Raw genomic sequence first — 13,555 nt, 5'->3', positions numbered from 1 at the left:
GCGGTGTCAGAGCAGCAAAGCCAATAAGGTCCGGGTGTTAGTCGCGCTGAAAAGCAAAATTTAGCATTAATTTCGTTGGAATTAAATGAGCTTGGGGTTTGATGGGGTTTCGTGGGTTTCATAAGTTTCATGGGTCTTCAAATTTACGATTTTCTTAGGGGTCCCCTTTTTTAATAATTTCCTACAGAGTGGACAGTGCACCGTTGTTCCTACATTAGTACGAAGTACGGATACAACCTTGCGATTTGATGGAGTCCGCTAAGATTGACCATTCAGTGTGGCTGAGTCTGTTCTATTTAAGACACAGTTAGATCGTGATTGGCCCAAAGTGGATCGGCATGGTGGGATCTATTTTCCAAGGGACGGAGTACTGGGTACTTGGCTTTCTTAGGAAGAACCCACCTTTAAAGAAGTAGCCAGTACTTAACCAAGGGTCTGTGGCAACGCGAGTCTGCACGTCATGATTATAATGGACGATGAAAGACATATGTAACTATTTCAATAGGAACATATTCCAGTCCCATCCAATGCTGCCAGGGAGGCAAGTCGGAAATAGTATGCGTAGGGGAATCTCCAAGAGCTGAAGACTGAAAAAAACGATGAAACTTGGCCAATCAGGACGTTTGAAAGGGTCCATGAGCCTCATGTTAGGCATCAACGATGTACATGTTCAGGACGTAGGTAGAACGGTAATCCGGATGCCTTTTTGGAGATTCTTCTTAGAATGTTAAGAGAAGTCTCACTGCCCGATCTAGCCTAATGATGCAACAACATAGTCACAAGGGCTTCAGAGTCTAGTGGGATAAGTCGAACTGTTTCTCCTTCCTTTTCTAGGTGGGCTGCCACAGACCACGCGACAAGCCCGCCAAACGAGAAGCCACATTCATTGGAGGGACCTCGAGGCTGCTTGCGACGAATCAGTGCTGCGTGATCTCTCACCATGGCACTTATGCACGAGTACGCACTGGGTTGGTCGATCTGGATGTTGTCCACTCCAATCACTTCATATAAGCGCAAGTGCTGGGCTAAGCTGCGATATTGAATAGACACCCTCGTCACGGCAAAAAGAAGCAAAAGCTGAATGCGCTTGGAACCTTGGTTGTATAGCGGAGTGATGTTTGGGAATGAAATTAATGATTCTGTTAGGGCAGCCTCCAATCTGTCGTCGGGAAGTAGGCTTGAAGTGACCACTTCTTCTGCGATATATGCCGCAGAAGTTTGATCAGTAGACACATCTTTAGCTAGCAGGAGAAGGCGCCGGTAGTCAACTTTGTTGCTCGCAGTTAGAGGTAAACAGGAAAGCCCTACGATACGCTGCGGAATGAAATCTGCGGAAAGATTCCGCTGGGCTTGGACTGCCAATCGAGAAGAGACAGGTGACAACGAGACCACCCGCACCTTTGCATCCCTTGAGGTTTGATTTGAGTAGAATACCACTTATGCCGTCTTACCGGTTGATTGAGTATGCAGCACAGTGGCTACTTGGGTTTCAGAGGTAGATGAAACGTTCTATTTCATCCAACTCCACTCGACGTCCGTTGATTTTGACTTGACGATCCTGTCGCGAGAAGAAAAGAAGGTCTCCCAAATCTGACCACATCCCTAAATCGCCTAGAAACAGAAAAATGTTAGTACAAGTGTGTCAGACCATTGTGGTTGATCAAAATCAATTGGGAAATGGTTCATTCCAAATACATACCGGTTCTATACATCAACCCTTGACGAAATGGATTTTGGCGGAATGCTGTGGCTGTCAGATCGGGGCGACCGAAATATCCACAAGACAATTGACGGCCAGCGACCCATATCATTCCACGAGCACCTATTGAGGCGAGGCGCAAATTCTCATCTAAAATGTACACAGACATGCCAATTGCTGGTCTCCCGATGAAACCGAAGGTGTAACACTGATTGTGATGATGGCATGATTTTTGAGCAGCATGGAAAAGCGAGACATTGCCTCTACGTGAGATGTCATGACCAATGTTGCCCCTGCAAAGATGCAACCAAATATGTCACTTTGGGACATGTCAAATCTTGACCGGGCAAACAAGAAAATTCGATCCTAAGGAGTGTAGTTCAGTGCGTGTGCCATCATGACTCCGAATCCAACTACCTGGCGATGAGGCATGGCTACTCCTTTGGGCCTCTAGTGGTGCCGTTAGTGAATAGAAATAGTTGCAAGATCGTCCAATCCTGCCGTTGACGGTGGTAGAGGTGGTGATGCTGTTGGAATAGTGAGCTCTCCAAAATGGTCGGCGCTGGTAAATAACCCGTTGCGCAGCTGACCACAAAGTTCCATGCTGGTGATGATTGCGGATGGTTGAATCTCCGCAAATAGCCGTTCCAGGCGGTTCCTGGGGCTCTCGAGGTCCAATGGGACGTATGAACAATCCATTCGGTGTGCTGAAAAGATTGAAGCCACCAGTGAAATTGATTCATCGAGATAGAGACATATTTGCGTTGTACGCTGAACCACAGCAGTGGCAGGACGTGCTGCGGTCATCTCAGCGTGACTTTTCAATTGTTCGTAGGTCAGGCTTTGGGTGGACTGGCGATCGTGGTATTCGAGAGCAATCTTCCGGGGAACTGTTGCGACTATGCGACGGAGAAGCTGCCATGATGTACATTCATGGTCTACTGGAAAAGATGACCCCTGGCTGAAATGTTTGAGGGCTTGCCACTGGTTTTCGCTCAAGAGCTGGAGAGATGACAATGGTTGGTTAATATCAAAGCTTCCACTTTCGTCTAGTGTAGTGATAACTTGAATAGATTCACCATAGACCGCCAACAGTCTCTCAAGGTGTGCGTCGGTGTCCTTTCGACCATGAGCGCGAATCTTTATCAGCAGAGTTCCTTCCATAAGATTTCTTGTTAGAATGCCCCGGCATGATTTTCGACTGGCGTGGATGCTTGTTCTTCATTTTCAGGTTGCCGAGGTGACAGCGAGCCTGAAGCTTCAAGCTTGTTTTGGTTGCCGCAAATATACTCCATCGTGTTTGTAAATTACTCAGTTAGATCTCGAAGAGCATTTTGATCAACAACACGGTCGTGCGATACTTAAAACCGACGCGGGGTGGGCGAGAAACAACTTCAACGTGGACGATGAGATCGTAATGACTTCCACGCGAAAGAGCGTCTATAGGTCTACATTCAATCCTTTGACCTTTGATTTCTGTCGGTAGACCGCTTCAGTCATGGAATGCGAACTGAACACTCAGCTTTGCTGGTCTTTTGGGGCTACTGGAACTCTGGAAATGAGCCAAAGTATCCTCTAACGGCTGTTCGTGGCTCACTCATTCCCAGTATTCCCGAGCTGACTTGCGCACCCGTTCTTAGCGACACCAGGTCTGATCGACCTTTCACCCGCGTGTATGCAGCGGGAGGCCCAGTTGAATCAAGGTACCAGGAAGCCCTTACTCTCGCCATGGCGGGAATTGGTGTTCGAGACTCCCTCGAAACTTGGGTGACTCTCTGTGTCGAACTTATCTCAGTCTTCCTCCTCGGAAGTACCTGTCTTCTTTCCACCACGGGTTTTACTAAGCATCGTACAAGCTGGTCTTATATTGAGCTCAGTGATGACAATTTCAACACATCTAGACACTTTCCTCTGGGCACTGATCAATCTAGAGGTAGAGATGATCTCACTCGAGCGTCTCGCCCATTATCTTCATGGTATTGATCAGGAGGCTGATCCATCCTTACGTGCAACACTTCATACAATCTGGCCTTCTGAGGGGAATTTGTTTTCCGATGTCACAGTTACTTATGCTCAAAGAGACACACCTTCGCTACAAGGTTTTTAGTCTAGACGTGCTTTCAGGAGCAAAAATTAGTATTCAAGGTCGAACTAGTAAGTTCACCCAGAGCGTAAAAGCAAATCGACCATCATTGCGGCGCTGATGGACCTCACCCCTATTACCAAAGGGCAAATCAGCATAGACGCCATCGATCTGAGTACCATTCCTCGGTCCGTACGGCGGCTTAGCACTCATGGATTGGCCCAAGATCCAATCTTCTTTAATGGCACGATGAGAGAAAACCTCGACCCAACGTCGGAGTCATGGCCGGGGTCCGTCAAAATACTAGCATTCCCATCCCCGCCATCATTCGCTATGATGAGACCGATAAGAACATTATCGGTCATGAATTCTCGCTGCTCGAAAAGGCTCCCGGGAAGAGTATTGATCAGATTTACCATACGCTGTCCGTAGAGGTCCGCACTAAAATGGTCCACCAAATGACGGACTATCTGATCGAGCTTCATGCGCACCCCTGGGATGGTTACGTCGGGGGATTGACACCCACGAACGGAGAGGTCACTCCCGGCCCTCCAATTGATGAGAACTTTGGGCAATTGCCCGATCTAGAGAAGTATTGGGCAGGATCCGAGTCTTTGGAGTCCTTGAACCCGATTCCATCTCAAGGGTTCGCTGGCTTTGTCGCCTTCACCGTCGGGTGTCTCGATCACTACATCTACCTGTGCATCCTTCTTGCGTGGTTTCATCTTCTACGCCCTCTTCCGTCACCTGAATGCAAAGGAAGACGACATGAACGCCCTTGATGTAGCTAAATAAGAGATACCAACTCGTAACAATGTGTGATCGGATAAAGGGACACTAAAACTAGGTACAAAAGTGCTGGTGAGCCTGGAACAGATTAATTTGAATATTTTCATTTATCTTTATGAGTTATATATACTACAGGTAAATTAAAGCATCACATCATGCCACGTCTCATGAGCTGCACAGCAGTTATAGAACACAGAGGGTCCTGCTCTGATGCAAGCAATTGGGGAATTAAAAAAAAAGGACAATCCCAGTGTAGAGAAACTTGCAAAGCCAATGCAAAAAGAACAACAAAAACAAAGGATGACACAAATACCAGTGACAATGCTTATTCGGGCTTGGACTGGCGCGGTTCCGTACCGAGCGGAGCTTCTGGCTCGTTGTCCTCGACATCAAGGGCGTTCATGTCGTCTTCCTTTGCATTCAGGTGACGGAAGAGGGCGTAGAAGATGAAACCACACAAGAAGGATGCACAGGCAAGACCGGCGAACATCCACATGATGGCGGGATCAAAGGCGGCGGGGGTGAGGGCTTCGGCGAGAGCAGATCCAAACGCGTTCGTGAGGAGGAACATCGACTGCACGAAGGACTTCATGCTGGGTGGCGCCTTGGTGTAGGCGTACTCGAGACCGGAGACGGAGGCGAAAATCTCAGACAAACCGATGAAGACATAGGCCGGGGTTTGAATGGCGATGTGCACCCTGTTGCCTTGGGCTGAGCCATCGACCTCGGAGGCCGCGCACAGAGGGTGGCCGTAGCAGGGGCCGGCGGAGTAGATCAGGTGTTGCACGATGGCGGCGTACATCATGGCAAGCGAGGCGACGATGAAGCCAAGGGAGATACGGGTGATGGGGGGGAAGGGGATCTTCATGCGGCGCATCAGGGGGTAGATACAGGATTCAAGAATGGGAATGAAGACGATGATGGAGATGGGATCAAAGTTCTGCATTAGATCGTTGGGAATGCCGTGGCCTTCCATCTGGCCGGCTTGGGTTACGAAGTTGCCGGAGAATTGTCCATAGACGACCCAGTAGATCGGATAGAAGGCAAAGACGCGGCACGCGACCAGGGCACGCTTCAGCTCATCGATAAAGTGGTCGTCCCAGTCGACAGCCGACACACCATTGTGCTCGTTCTGCCAGGAGGGCTTGGGAGCATCCGTGTTGCGATTCTTGATCATAATCCAAAGGGCGCGGAAAGCGTTGGTGATGATGGAGCCCTGGGGTGGGCGAACGACGTAGTACTTGCGGCCGAGAACAATCACCACGGTACCGACCATGAACATGCAGAGACAAAGAAGGTAGGCGGGCCAAAAGTCGATGTACAATTCCATGTAAGGAGTGGCGAGAAGGGATAGCGAACCGAGGTTGATGCATCCGTAAAAGATCATGTAGATACGCTGGATGGTCAGGGCCGGGTCGATTACCACGCGTTCGCCCTTTTTGGTGGTGGTGATAGCCATCTTTTTCCGCTTGTACTGATCCGCAATCAAAGGAGCCACGTTACTCTTGATACCACCGGTACCAAGGCCAATGATCAATATGGCGACAACGAAGCCACCAAGACCCGCACCGTGATCCAGGGCAGAGGGGATGGAGGTGCAGACGAGGATGAGCAGACCAACCATATAGACCATACAGAACAGCACAATAGTCTTGTACTTGCCGAGATATTGATCGGCGACGATGGCACCGAGGATAGGGGTAACATAACACCAGAACTGGAAAAAGGTCGTAAGACCGGTGGCACCTTGGTGATCCATACCGAGCGCGCCACGTCCCTCGCTACCATCCCGAGGTCGCTGGACGTAGTTCTGGAACAGACCGGACATGCCGTAGTAGGTGAAACGCTCGCACAGCTCGACGACAGCCACCAGCCAGGCGGAGAGGGGCAGGTTCTCTGCGACATGGCGCAAGGAAGTCTTCTCCAAGATGGTGGGTTCGCCGCCATCCGGGGTGATCTGATTCTCCTTCTCCAAATCGGCATCCATAGCCTTTTCATTCAAGACGACGTGCTGGGTGACCTCCTCGCTATCGTAGGATGGAGCTCTAAAGCTAGTATTAGCTGCGCTCTGGGCTTTTCCAGACAAAATGATACTTACGCAGTAGTATCAATCTCACGGTCTGTGGACGCCATGGCTATAAGACCAGATGGTGCCTTCTCTGTCAAGAGGGCAAGAAAAACTAACAATCAGAGTAGAGAAATAGGCCAAAAAAGAAAGGGTGTGAATAATGCTATATATGCAATTTTTCCTTCCTCAACAACCTCTGCTGAGCGGGACCGGAGCACTGTCGAGCAAATTAAAAAAAAATTAAAAAAAGAAGGAATTAAAAAAAAAAATTTCAACATGCACGCCATCCCCCATGCCCCTGTACCACTAAGGTTCATCTGAGAAGGTCGAACATAGGCCATTGTGCGCGGGTCGACCGTGGATGCGATCGGCAGTAGTTATCGTCCTACTGCGAATGGCTGAACTAGAGGAAAATGACCCACGAATGCAACCAGACGGCACGAAGAGGCGAATAGCCAAGCAAAAACGCCAAGAACGGAGTGGACTTGTATCAGGTTTGGGTCAATTAGAGCAGCGAATAAACAGGTCTTGCATCTTGGCATCTGGGGATTTCTGGAAGGGCCAGTCCGAGTCCACTTCGTGTTGTCAAATCACATTGAGATTTCCAGTCGGAGATTGCCGGTGAGGTGGAAAATTTCCCAGAGAGCGTTTCCGGTGGAATTCGCCACGAGGGCAAATTCACATTGTATGTTTTTTTTTTTCCTCCCATGCCGGAGTCAAGTCGATGCTCCGCCCTTGTGTAGTTGGAATATATTCGGTTAATCTTCTTGACCGAGATCTCACATCATATGTTGGCGCGTTGGCCACCTTGAACGTCTTCGGGTGAGGCAGGGGTTGGACCGGGGCAACAAATCCGGTTTCAGTCATTGCATGTTTGAGCAGGGGATCCCTTGAAGGTCAATGATCATCACCATTCACCATATGATTGTTCACATTCCCCAGCATTTCTCGTCAAATGTAACGTTGGGGCCGTTTTCCCGTCGCGTGTGTCTCAAAACTTGACGCTACCCGCTGACCCCAGCACCATTTGGCAATATCCAATACCATTCACTGTCATCTAACAGCGATGACCTGAGAGGAACCATTTTCAGTCCAATCGTGGTCTGGTCAGGTCTGATCTTGGTTCTGGGGTATTTATTCTCTCGTAAAAAAAGTGTCAAGGAGAGGAGATGGGAGGTGGATCTGATGTGTGCTCGATGCCAAGACCAAAAAAGATAAGGAGAGGTTTCTGTTAGTCTTGCTCATTAGTGTGTAGATGTGTATCTCTGGACATCAAATGTCATCTCCTAATCAAAGAGGTCAATTTTAGGTGGGAAAGTGAAAAAAAGAAAAGATCAAAAGATCACTCTGTAGTAGAGGGACACCGCTCATATATCCAAGAGAGTCATCCACGCCCTTCGAGCTCCGACTTCGCTTGTGGAGGACTTCAGGTCCACCAACAGGAGAGCTTGTCACCAACATTCACCCTCAAATGGCGTAAGCTTCCAAGCCTTGAGCTCCGCCAAGTGACCAACGCTTTTTTTTGAAAGAGTTCCTCCAAGACTGCTTCAAGATGTTGGCATGTCAGTCCCGACATCGGCGCCTGACTTGTAAAATCAGGTCCCCGGGTTCGATTGTCTTCATCTCAATCCAAGTCCGATATGATCCGGCTGCGACTTTCCGATTGAACTACTCAGTAACCAGAACCACTCTCTGTATGGAGTGGTTGAGCCAATATGAGATTATCAACATTCCGGAAGACATGCTGCGATGTCGGCCCCCAATCAAGATTACAAGGAGACGGAGTACGGAGTAGAGATTCTGATATTGCGGCACAAGGCGCCACTCGGAGCAGCGCGGTAAATCTCCGTAACTTGTCGCTATGGATCGTATCCGAGCTATATCCTATTGCTAACCGAGGAAAATCCCGTGGCTGGACTTCGTACAGAGAACGGAGCATTTGCTATAAGAATGGCCATCCATGAACTGCCTTGAAGAAATACGGACGTATCTTGAGGTGTTGTTTCTAGGTATTCTGACCATGGGATTTTTGTCCCAGTTGAGATTTGGAAGAAGTATCAGTCCCGATCAGAGATTTTATGAAAGCAGCTTGCTTACGTTTGTAGATAACTGTGTCCGATTGGCTAACCCACAGACAACTTTTGACTACTCCGGCAATTGGATGCCTTTTGTCTCTCTAACCAGTCTTGCATGTGCATTCGATAGGATCAATTTAACACTGCCAGGTCTGGGGTTTCGCCAGAATGAAATTCAGTGTTGCCCTTGAACAGCCGACTGTATTAGGACATCTCTGTGGGCGTGAGCTCAACCCCCTGATCTTTGAAGATCGATATCCAATTCTCAGATATAAAAGCAAAACCTAGGAGCAACCCTTCCATTCCCTTCCAACGAGGACAACTTACAAGCTCTGTTTGCCCCGAGGGCCTTCCTGGATATTTAGCCACGAGGTCACGTCCCAAGCAGTCCAGCTGCTTTCTCACCTTTATCATTATGAAAAATGTGGGAAGAGTAAGCGTGGTCTCAACGGTTGGAGGTGGTACATGTGCCTGTGACTCCTTTCACCAATCATACCTTCAGTTACCAAACACCCAACGACCCTAAGGCTGTTGGCGGTTAGCGATGGATTATAAGTGGCTAGTAACAAGTGTACCGAGTGGGAAGACGTTGGAGGGGTTAGATCACATATGTGTACCCGTGATTCTAATCACCAACCCCCTTAGCGTATCGTTTTTGGTGGTCAACGACAGACTACTAGAACCAAGAGCCGGGCATGATGTGATGTTTGGCGGTTAGGTCACATTTGACTACGTGTACACGGAGATCCTATCAGCAGCATCCCGCAAGGGTATTTGCGGTCATCAGTGTATGACAGGCGGCTAATTTTGGTTGCTGAGCGTAATGTGAGACTCGAAATGCCACAAGCTCTGTCATGGTTTCCAAATCGAGATCCGAAGCGTGATGGAAGTTGCTATGGCTAGCTATGCTTTGGAATCCCAAAGGAGGGCTCGATATATCTAGCACACCATTATCTAACCGTTCTGTTTCTCGTGCATCGTGGCTTGAACAAACTTCCTCACGAGTTTCGATTGTCTAACTAGCATCAATCTCGAGCTTGTGTACCTCAACTTGGATCACTGTCTATAATCCTGTGATCAGCATGGCCGAAATTGCACCGGCCACAATAGGAAACGATGTCAACACCCGACATGTCAATAGAACCGAGAGCCCTAATAATTGCTTCTATGGTTGGTATGTCTACTAGTCAAGTATATGTGGCCATACACTCCAGGAAGCCGGTCCGCTGCGGATCCAAGATCACGCCGTCTGGGAAAAGTGGTTTCTGCCGTTCCCCAGCCCTCAAGAACATCCGGGTCAGTGAGGATCAATATCAAGTGCAGATACTGTTGACACTAAGTATATATATCAGTCAGTGGTGTACAGTGCTGCTTACGGAATACATACTGAAGCTATCATCTGAGGCCACTTTTACCCTTCAAAGATCCTGATCGGAGAGTGATGATATCCTTTGATGATGTATTGAAGGTATGATGGCCGAATATCCCACAAGAGCGCCGCAGGTAGCGAAATAATGGGAGACCTGTTGGGGGCTGGAGTTCGCTGTTCGGGCCAAACTAGGTTGGGGGAAACTGAGTGCGTACATCGAGTGTGTTTCTATTTGATGAGCATTTGGCGGAGGGATTAGGGGTTGCGAGAACCGAAAATGGATGGAGTAGGCGAAGAGAAAGCCTTCCAACTCGCTAAGCTGATCAGACGAGATCAGAATCAAACACCGATGAGACAGGGTTTAGACAATTAAGCGGCCGAACTACACCAACGGATGTACCGAGACCTCCCAGCATAAGCACCATCCAAAACGAGCAGCTCTGCTCGGGTACTTGATGTCGCCAAAACCGACTTAACACACCAACGCCAAAAGTTGAATGCATCCGTGAACAGGTCATATTTGTATAGAATAATGTAAGGGGAAAATGCCATCATACTGGCACGACCTCGACCTCAACCACGGCATAAGCCCCGTAAGATGTGTTTGGTAGAGTAAGATACAAGGCGCAAGCAATCAGGTCGTCCCTGCAGAACTATGCAGCAAGGCGGGCATAAAGGAAAGGGACCTCGGTCCCTATGTGAATCACCCCCAGTTTCCAGCACCGCACATCGAGCCGAGTCAATTCACCTCAATTCGTGTGTCGTCCGTAATCGTGAAATCTGCGCATTGCCATCCGCCCCCTGTATTTCGTTTTTCATCCTCGTCTGCGTATCGCCGTCTCAACCTACTACCCTTAAACAGTGTACTTGGCCTTCGCACGCGTGCTACCACTGTGTGCACTGTCGGTGTGGCCGGAGAACTCCACCACATCCGCCAAGTTGAGCCGCAGCACGTCCTTGAAACGCTGACCAATTGCCTCGAGAATCTCCTTGCCCTGCGCCTGTGTGCGGGTGTGCTTATCGCCCTGGATGCTCTTACCGACTGTGCGTGTCCATAGACCGACACGATAGAAGCCCTTGCGCACATTCACAACCACTCCCATCACTTCGTTGTCGTCGTCGTTCTCGAGGGTCTCGCCGATCGCGGCCAGCTGCGCGTGCAGCCAGAGTTCGTCGATGGGGACAGAGCGCTTGTCCTTGAACTGGTATGACCACTTTCCACCGTGCTTGTTTTGGGGGTCCTCCCACTCAGGTCGTACGCCCTTCTTGAAGAGGTGGTAATCGGCCTTGAGGCCAAGTTCGGAGGTCGGCGTGATGTTGTTCTGATAGCGATCGAGGTTAGTGTGATGGTCGGTCGGGGGAGATTTCAGATTAAACATACATAGATTCCCCAGAATTCTTCAACGGAGCTGAAGGTAACCACCTCCTTAAGCAGATCGTTCCAGTTGTCGCCCTAATTTCCATTGGTAAGAATGTTGATGTCGGTATCTCAAAATGGTGTCTCCTACCTTGCCACTGGGGGGCTTGGTGAACCAAAGAGTCCATTCGTGCATAAGAGGGTGCTTCACGTTGAAGTCATCGGGGTTGTGGAAGACAGTGACGGCGTCACCAGTCTGAGTCTCAGTGACAGGAACAGAGTTCTCATCGGCAACAGCCGGAGTACCGTTTTCTGCGACGGTAGCCATGATAAATGGATATGGAGGGGGAGGGGGACGATCGAGTTGGGAAAGTCGGAGGGGCGAGAATTTCAGGGAAAGCGCAAATCGGGGCTTTTCGCACAAAGAAGGTAAAAGGAATCCGAGACTGGATCGAGTTAGCAGTAATAGTCTGCTCCAGGCAGTGTGAGATGAGAATGGAGGTGGGCGACAATCGACTGCAAAGAGTGGAAGTTTTGAAGTTCGAGCCACAAAAACTTGCCTTGCCTCTTTGGGTTCTTCCGTAACATAATCAATATCTCCTGCCCAGGTGCTAACTAACTAGATGTGTGTCCGATCTTCACTTTGCTCTTATTTCTACTTCGTATCTCATTTGATACATTTATTCTAATTTTCAATTGGAATATCTAGATTCGGGTTTTAAACCATCCAGAATCTACGAAGCTGAAAATTTCAGAAAAAAATCTTCCCGAGCACAATGCCTGAGGACCAAACAATCCGACAACCAAAAAACCATATATAATCAGGAAAGCCGATAATGAAAACTTTTGGGGTATCTCAATTTGCGCCTTGGAATTCTAGTTACTCGCTGCTGTTCATCAAGCTAAGGAGGCAGTTCCAGCCTGTTATGTTGTTAGTGACTGAAGGAGTATAACCAGCAACACTTGGAAGCAAAGTACTCACCCAAACTAATAACATTGACGAACAGCAAGCGCAACTCTACCGGGACAAATGTAAAGTTGACACCCTGTACAAATGGCCAGACCATCAGGTTGGCCTTATAAGCTGGAACAAAGGCATTTTTCCACCTTTCAACGGGATCAACGCCTTCCAGGATAGCCATTGCTGATACGAAACAGGTGAGCTGGACCGGGGCAAAGAAGACTTGATCGGCGGCGACACGGGCAGCAGTTGTGGACGCAGTGCTCTTGAGGACGACATGACGCTGGAGGATGCCAAACCAGGCAGTGGCAGCGGGACCGAAGACGGCTAAAAGGAAAAGATGCTGATCAGCAGTATACAAGAGGCCAGAGAAGTGAAAACACACCTCCACCGTATAGAGCCATTCGCCCAGTGCGGGCAAAGTCGTGCTTTTGGAGACCTTTCCGGTCTACAGCTTGCTGTGCTAGAACATCACCACTGCCGAATAGAAACTGTTGTAAAGAGGATCAGGAGCTGGACCCGGGGAAGGGGAAAAGAGAGATTTGTACGGCACTGGTGATGCTTGCGGTGAGGATGGGCCTCTTTGCCAAGTTGGATTGGTACCTGGTTGAAGAGTGTTTTGAGCTTCGATTCAAGGAGATGAGTAGCAAACAAGATTTACCAGCGTAACATAACTGCAATTTAATGGTTATGAAAGATGCAACAAGCAGAGAAGAATGCAAAGAGTGAACGAAAAGCAGAGGAGCAGAGGAGAGGTGCCGAAAAACAATTGAACTGGGGGGAAACTGGGGGGAACAATCTTGAAATTGCGGAGTCGAGATTGTCCTGTAGCGTTGCCCAAACAGGAAGTGCATCCGCCTGGAGCAGATTTTAGAATGACGTAGGGGGGGAAATGACAACATTACGAGGACTCAGCTTCGCATAGAAACCGATGATACTGTTTAATTCTGCTATATCTCAAGAATTTGAAATTACTACAACATCAATTTGTTCCCGTTTTCACAGCCTTAATGCTCCTCTGAACAGCGACGATCAGTCGATATACTTCTGGGCCCCGTCAGGTGACACCGCCCTGGAAACCTTAAGTGCACGTACCACCATCCCGATTGGGATATTAGGGCTTAGGGTCTTCACTAGGGCTGCCCGCTCGCTTA

The 13,555-nt window shown here is 48.9% G+C and overlaps 6 protein-coding genes across 6 annotated transcripts; 2 read left to right on the top strand and 4 right to left on the bottom strand.

The window, feature by feature from the left end:
• Nucleotides 1–2,161: 2,161 nt before the first annotated feature.
• Nucleotides 2,162–2,863, bottom strand: Pdw03_7609 (tyrocidine synthetase 1; the record flags this gene model as incomplete). Its single annotated transcript, XM_066101708.1, has 1 exon — nucleotides 2,162–2,863. One exon carries the CDS (start codon nucleotides 2,861–2,863, stop codon nucleotides 2,162–2,164), a length of 702 nt encoding a protein of 233 aa, XP_065956791.1.
• A 1,200-nt stretch (nucleotides 2,864–4,063) lies between these two features.
• On the top strand, nucleotides 4,064–4,564 carry Pdw03_7608 (Aminoglycoside phosphotransferase; the record flags this gene model as incomplete). The annotated part of the gene is made up of 1 exon (XM_014677278.1): nucleotides 4,064–4,564. The coding sequence occupies one exon, from the start codon at nucleotides 4,064–4,066 to the stop codon at nucleotides 4,562–4,564; it is 501 nt and encodes a 166-aa protein (XP_014532764.1).
• Nucleotides 4,565–4,896: 332 nt separating this feature from the next.
• Nucleotides 4,897–6,704, bottom strand: Pdw03_7607 (MFS peptide transporter Ptr2, putative; the record flags this gene model as incomplete). Its single annotated transcript, XM_014677277.1, has 2 exons — nucleotides 4,897–6,616; nucleotides 6,670–6,704. 2 exons carry the CDS (start codon nucleotides 6,702–6,704, stop codon nucleotides 4,897–4,899), a joined length of 1,755 nt encoding a protein of 584 aa, XP_014532763.1.
• Nucleotides 6,705–9,845: 3,141 nt separating this feature from the next.
• Nucleotides 9,846–10,117, top strand: Pdw03_7606 (uncharacterized protein; the record flags this gene model as incomplete). The annotated part of the gene is made up of 2 exons (XM_066101707.1): nucleotides 9,846–10,010; nucleotides 10,067–10,117. 2 exons carry the CDS (start codon nucleotides 9,846–9,848, stop codon nucleotides 10,115–10,117), a joined length of 216 nt encoding a protein of 71 aa, XP_065956790.1.
• Nucleotides 10,118–10,937: 820 nt separating this feature from the next.
• Nucleotides 10,938–11,768, bottom strand: Pdw03_7605 (Translation Initiation factor eIF- 4e; the record flags this gene model as incomplete). Its single annotated transcript, XM_014677276.2, has 3 exons — nucleotides 10,938–11,405; nucleotides 11,465–11,536; nucleotides 11,592–11,768. 3 exons carry the CDS (start codon nucleotides 11,766–11,768, stop codon nucleotides 10,938–10,940), a joined length of 717 nt encoding a protein of 238 aa, XP_014532762.2.
• A 552-nt stretch (nucleotides 11,769–12,320) lies between these two features.
• On the bottom strand, nucleotides 12,321–13,073 carry Pdw03_7604 (Mpv17/PMP22; the record flags this gene model as incomplete). Its single annotated transcript, XM_066101706.1, has 5 exons — nucleotides 12,321–12,361; nucleotides 12,423–12,728; nucleotides 12,787–12,892; nucleotides 12,950–13,004; nucleotides 13,063–13,073. 5 exons carry the CDS (start codon nucleotides 13,071–13,073, stop codon nucleotides 12,321–12,323), a joined length of 519 nt encoding a protein of 172 aa, XP_065956789.1.
• Between the last annotated feature and the right edge of the window lie 482 nt (nucleotides 13,074–13,555).

The sequence above is a fragment of the Penicillium digitatum genome, chromosome 3, assembly GCF_016767815.1.
Source record: "Penicillium digitatum chromosome 3, complete sequence".
Lineage (NCBI taxonomy): Eukaryota > Fungi > Ascomycota > Eurotiomycetes > Eurotiales > Aspergillaceae > Penicillium > Penicillium digitatum.
The sequence above is the reverse complement of the archived record's forward strand: the minus strand, read 5'-3'. Positions and strand labels throughout refer to the sequence as shown.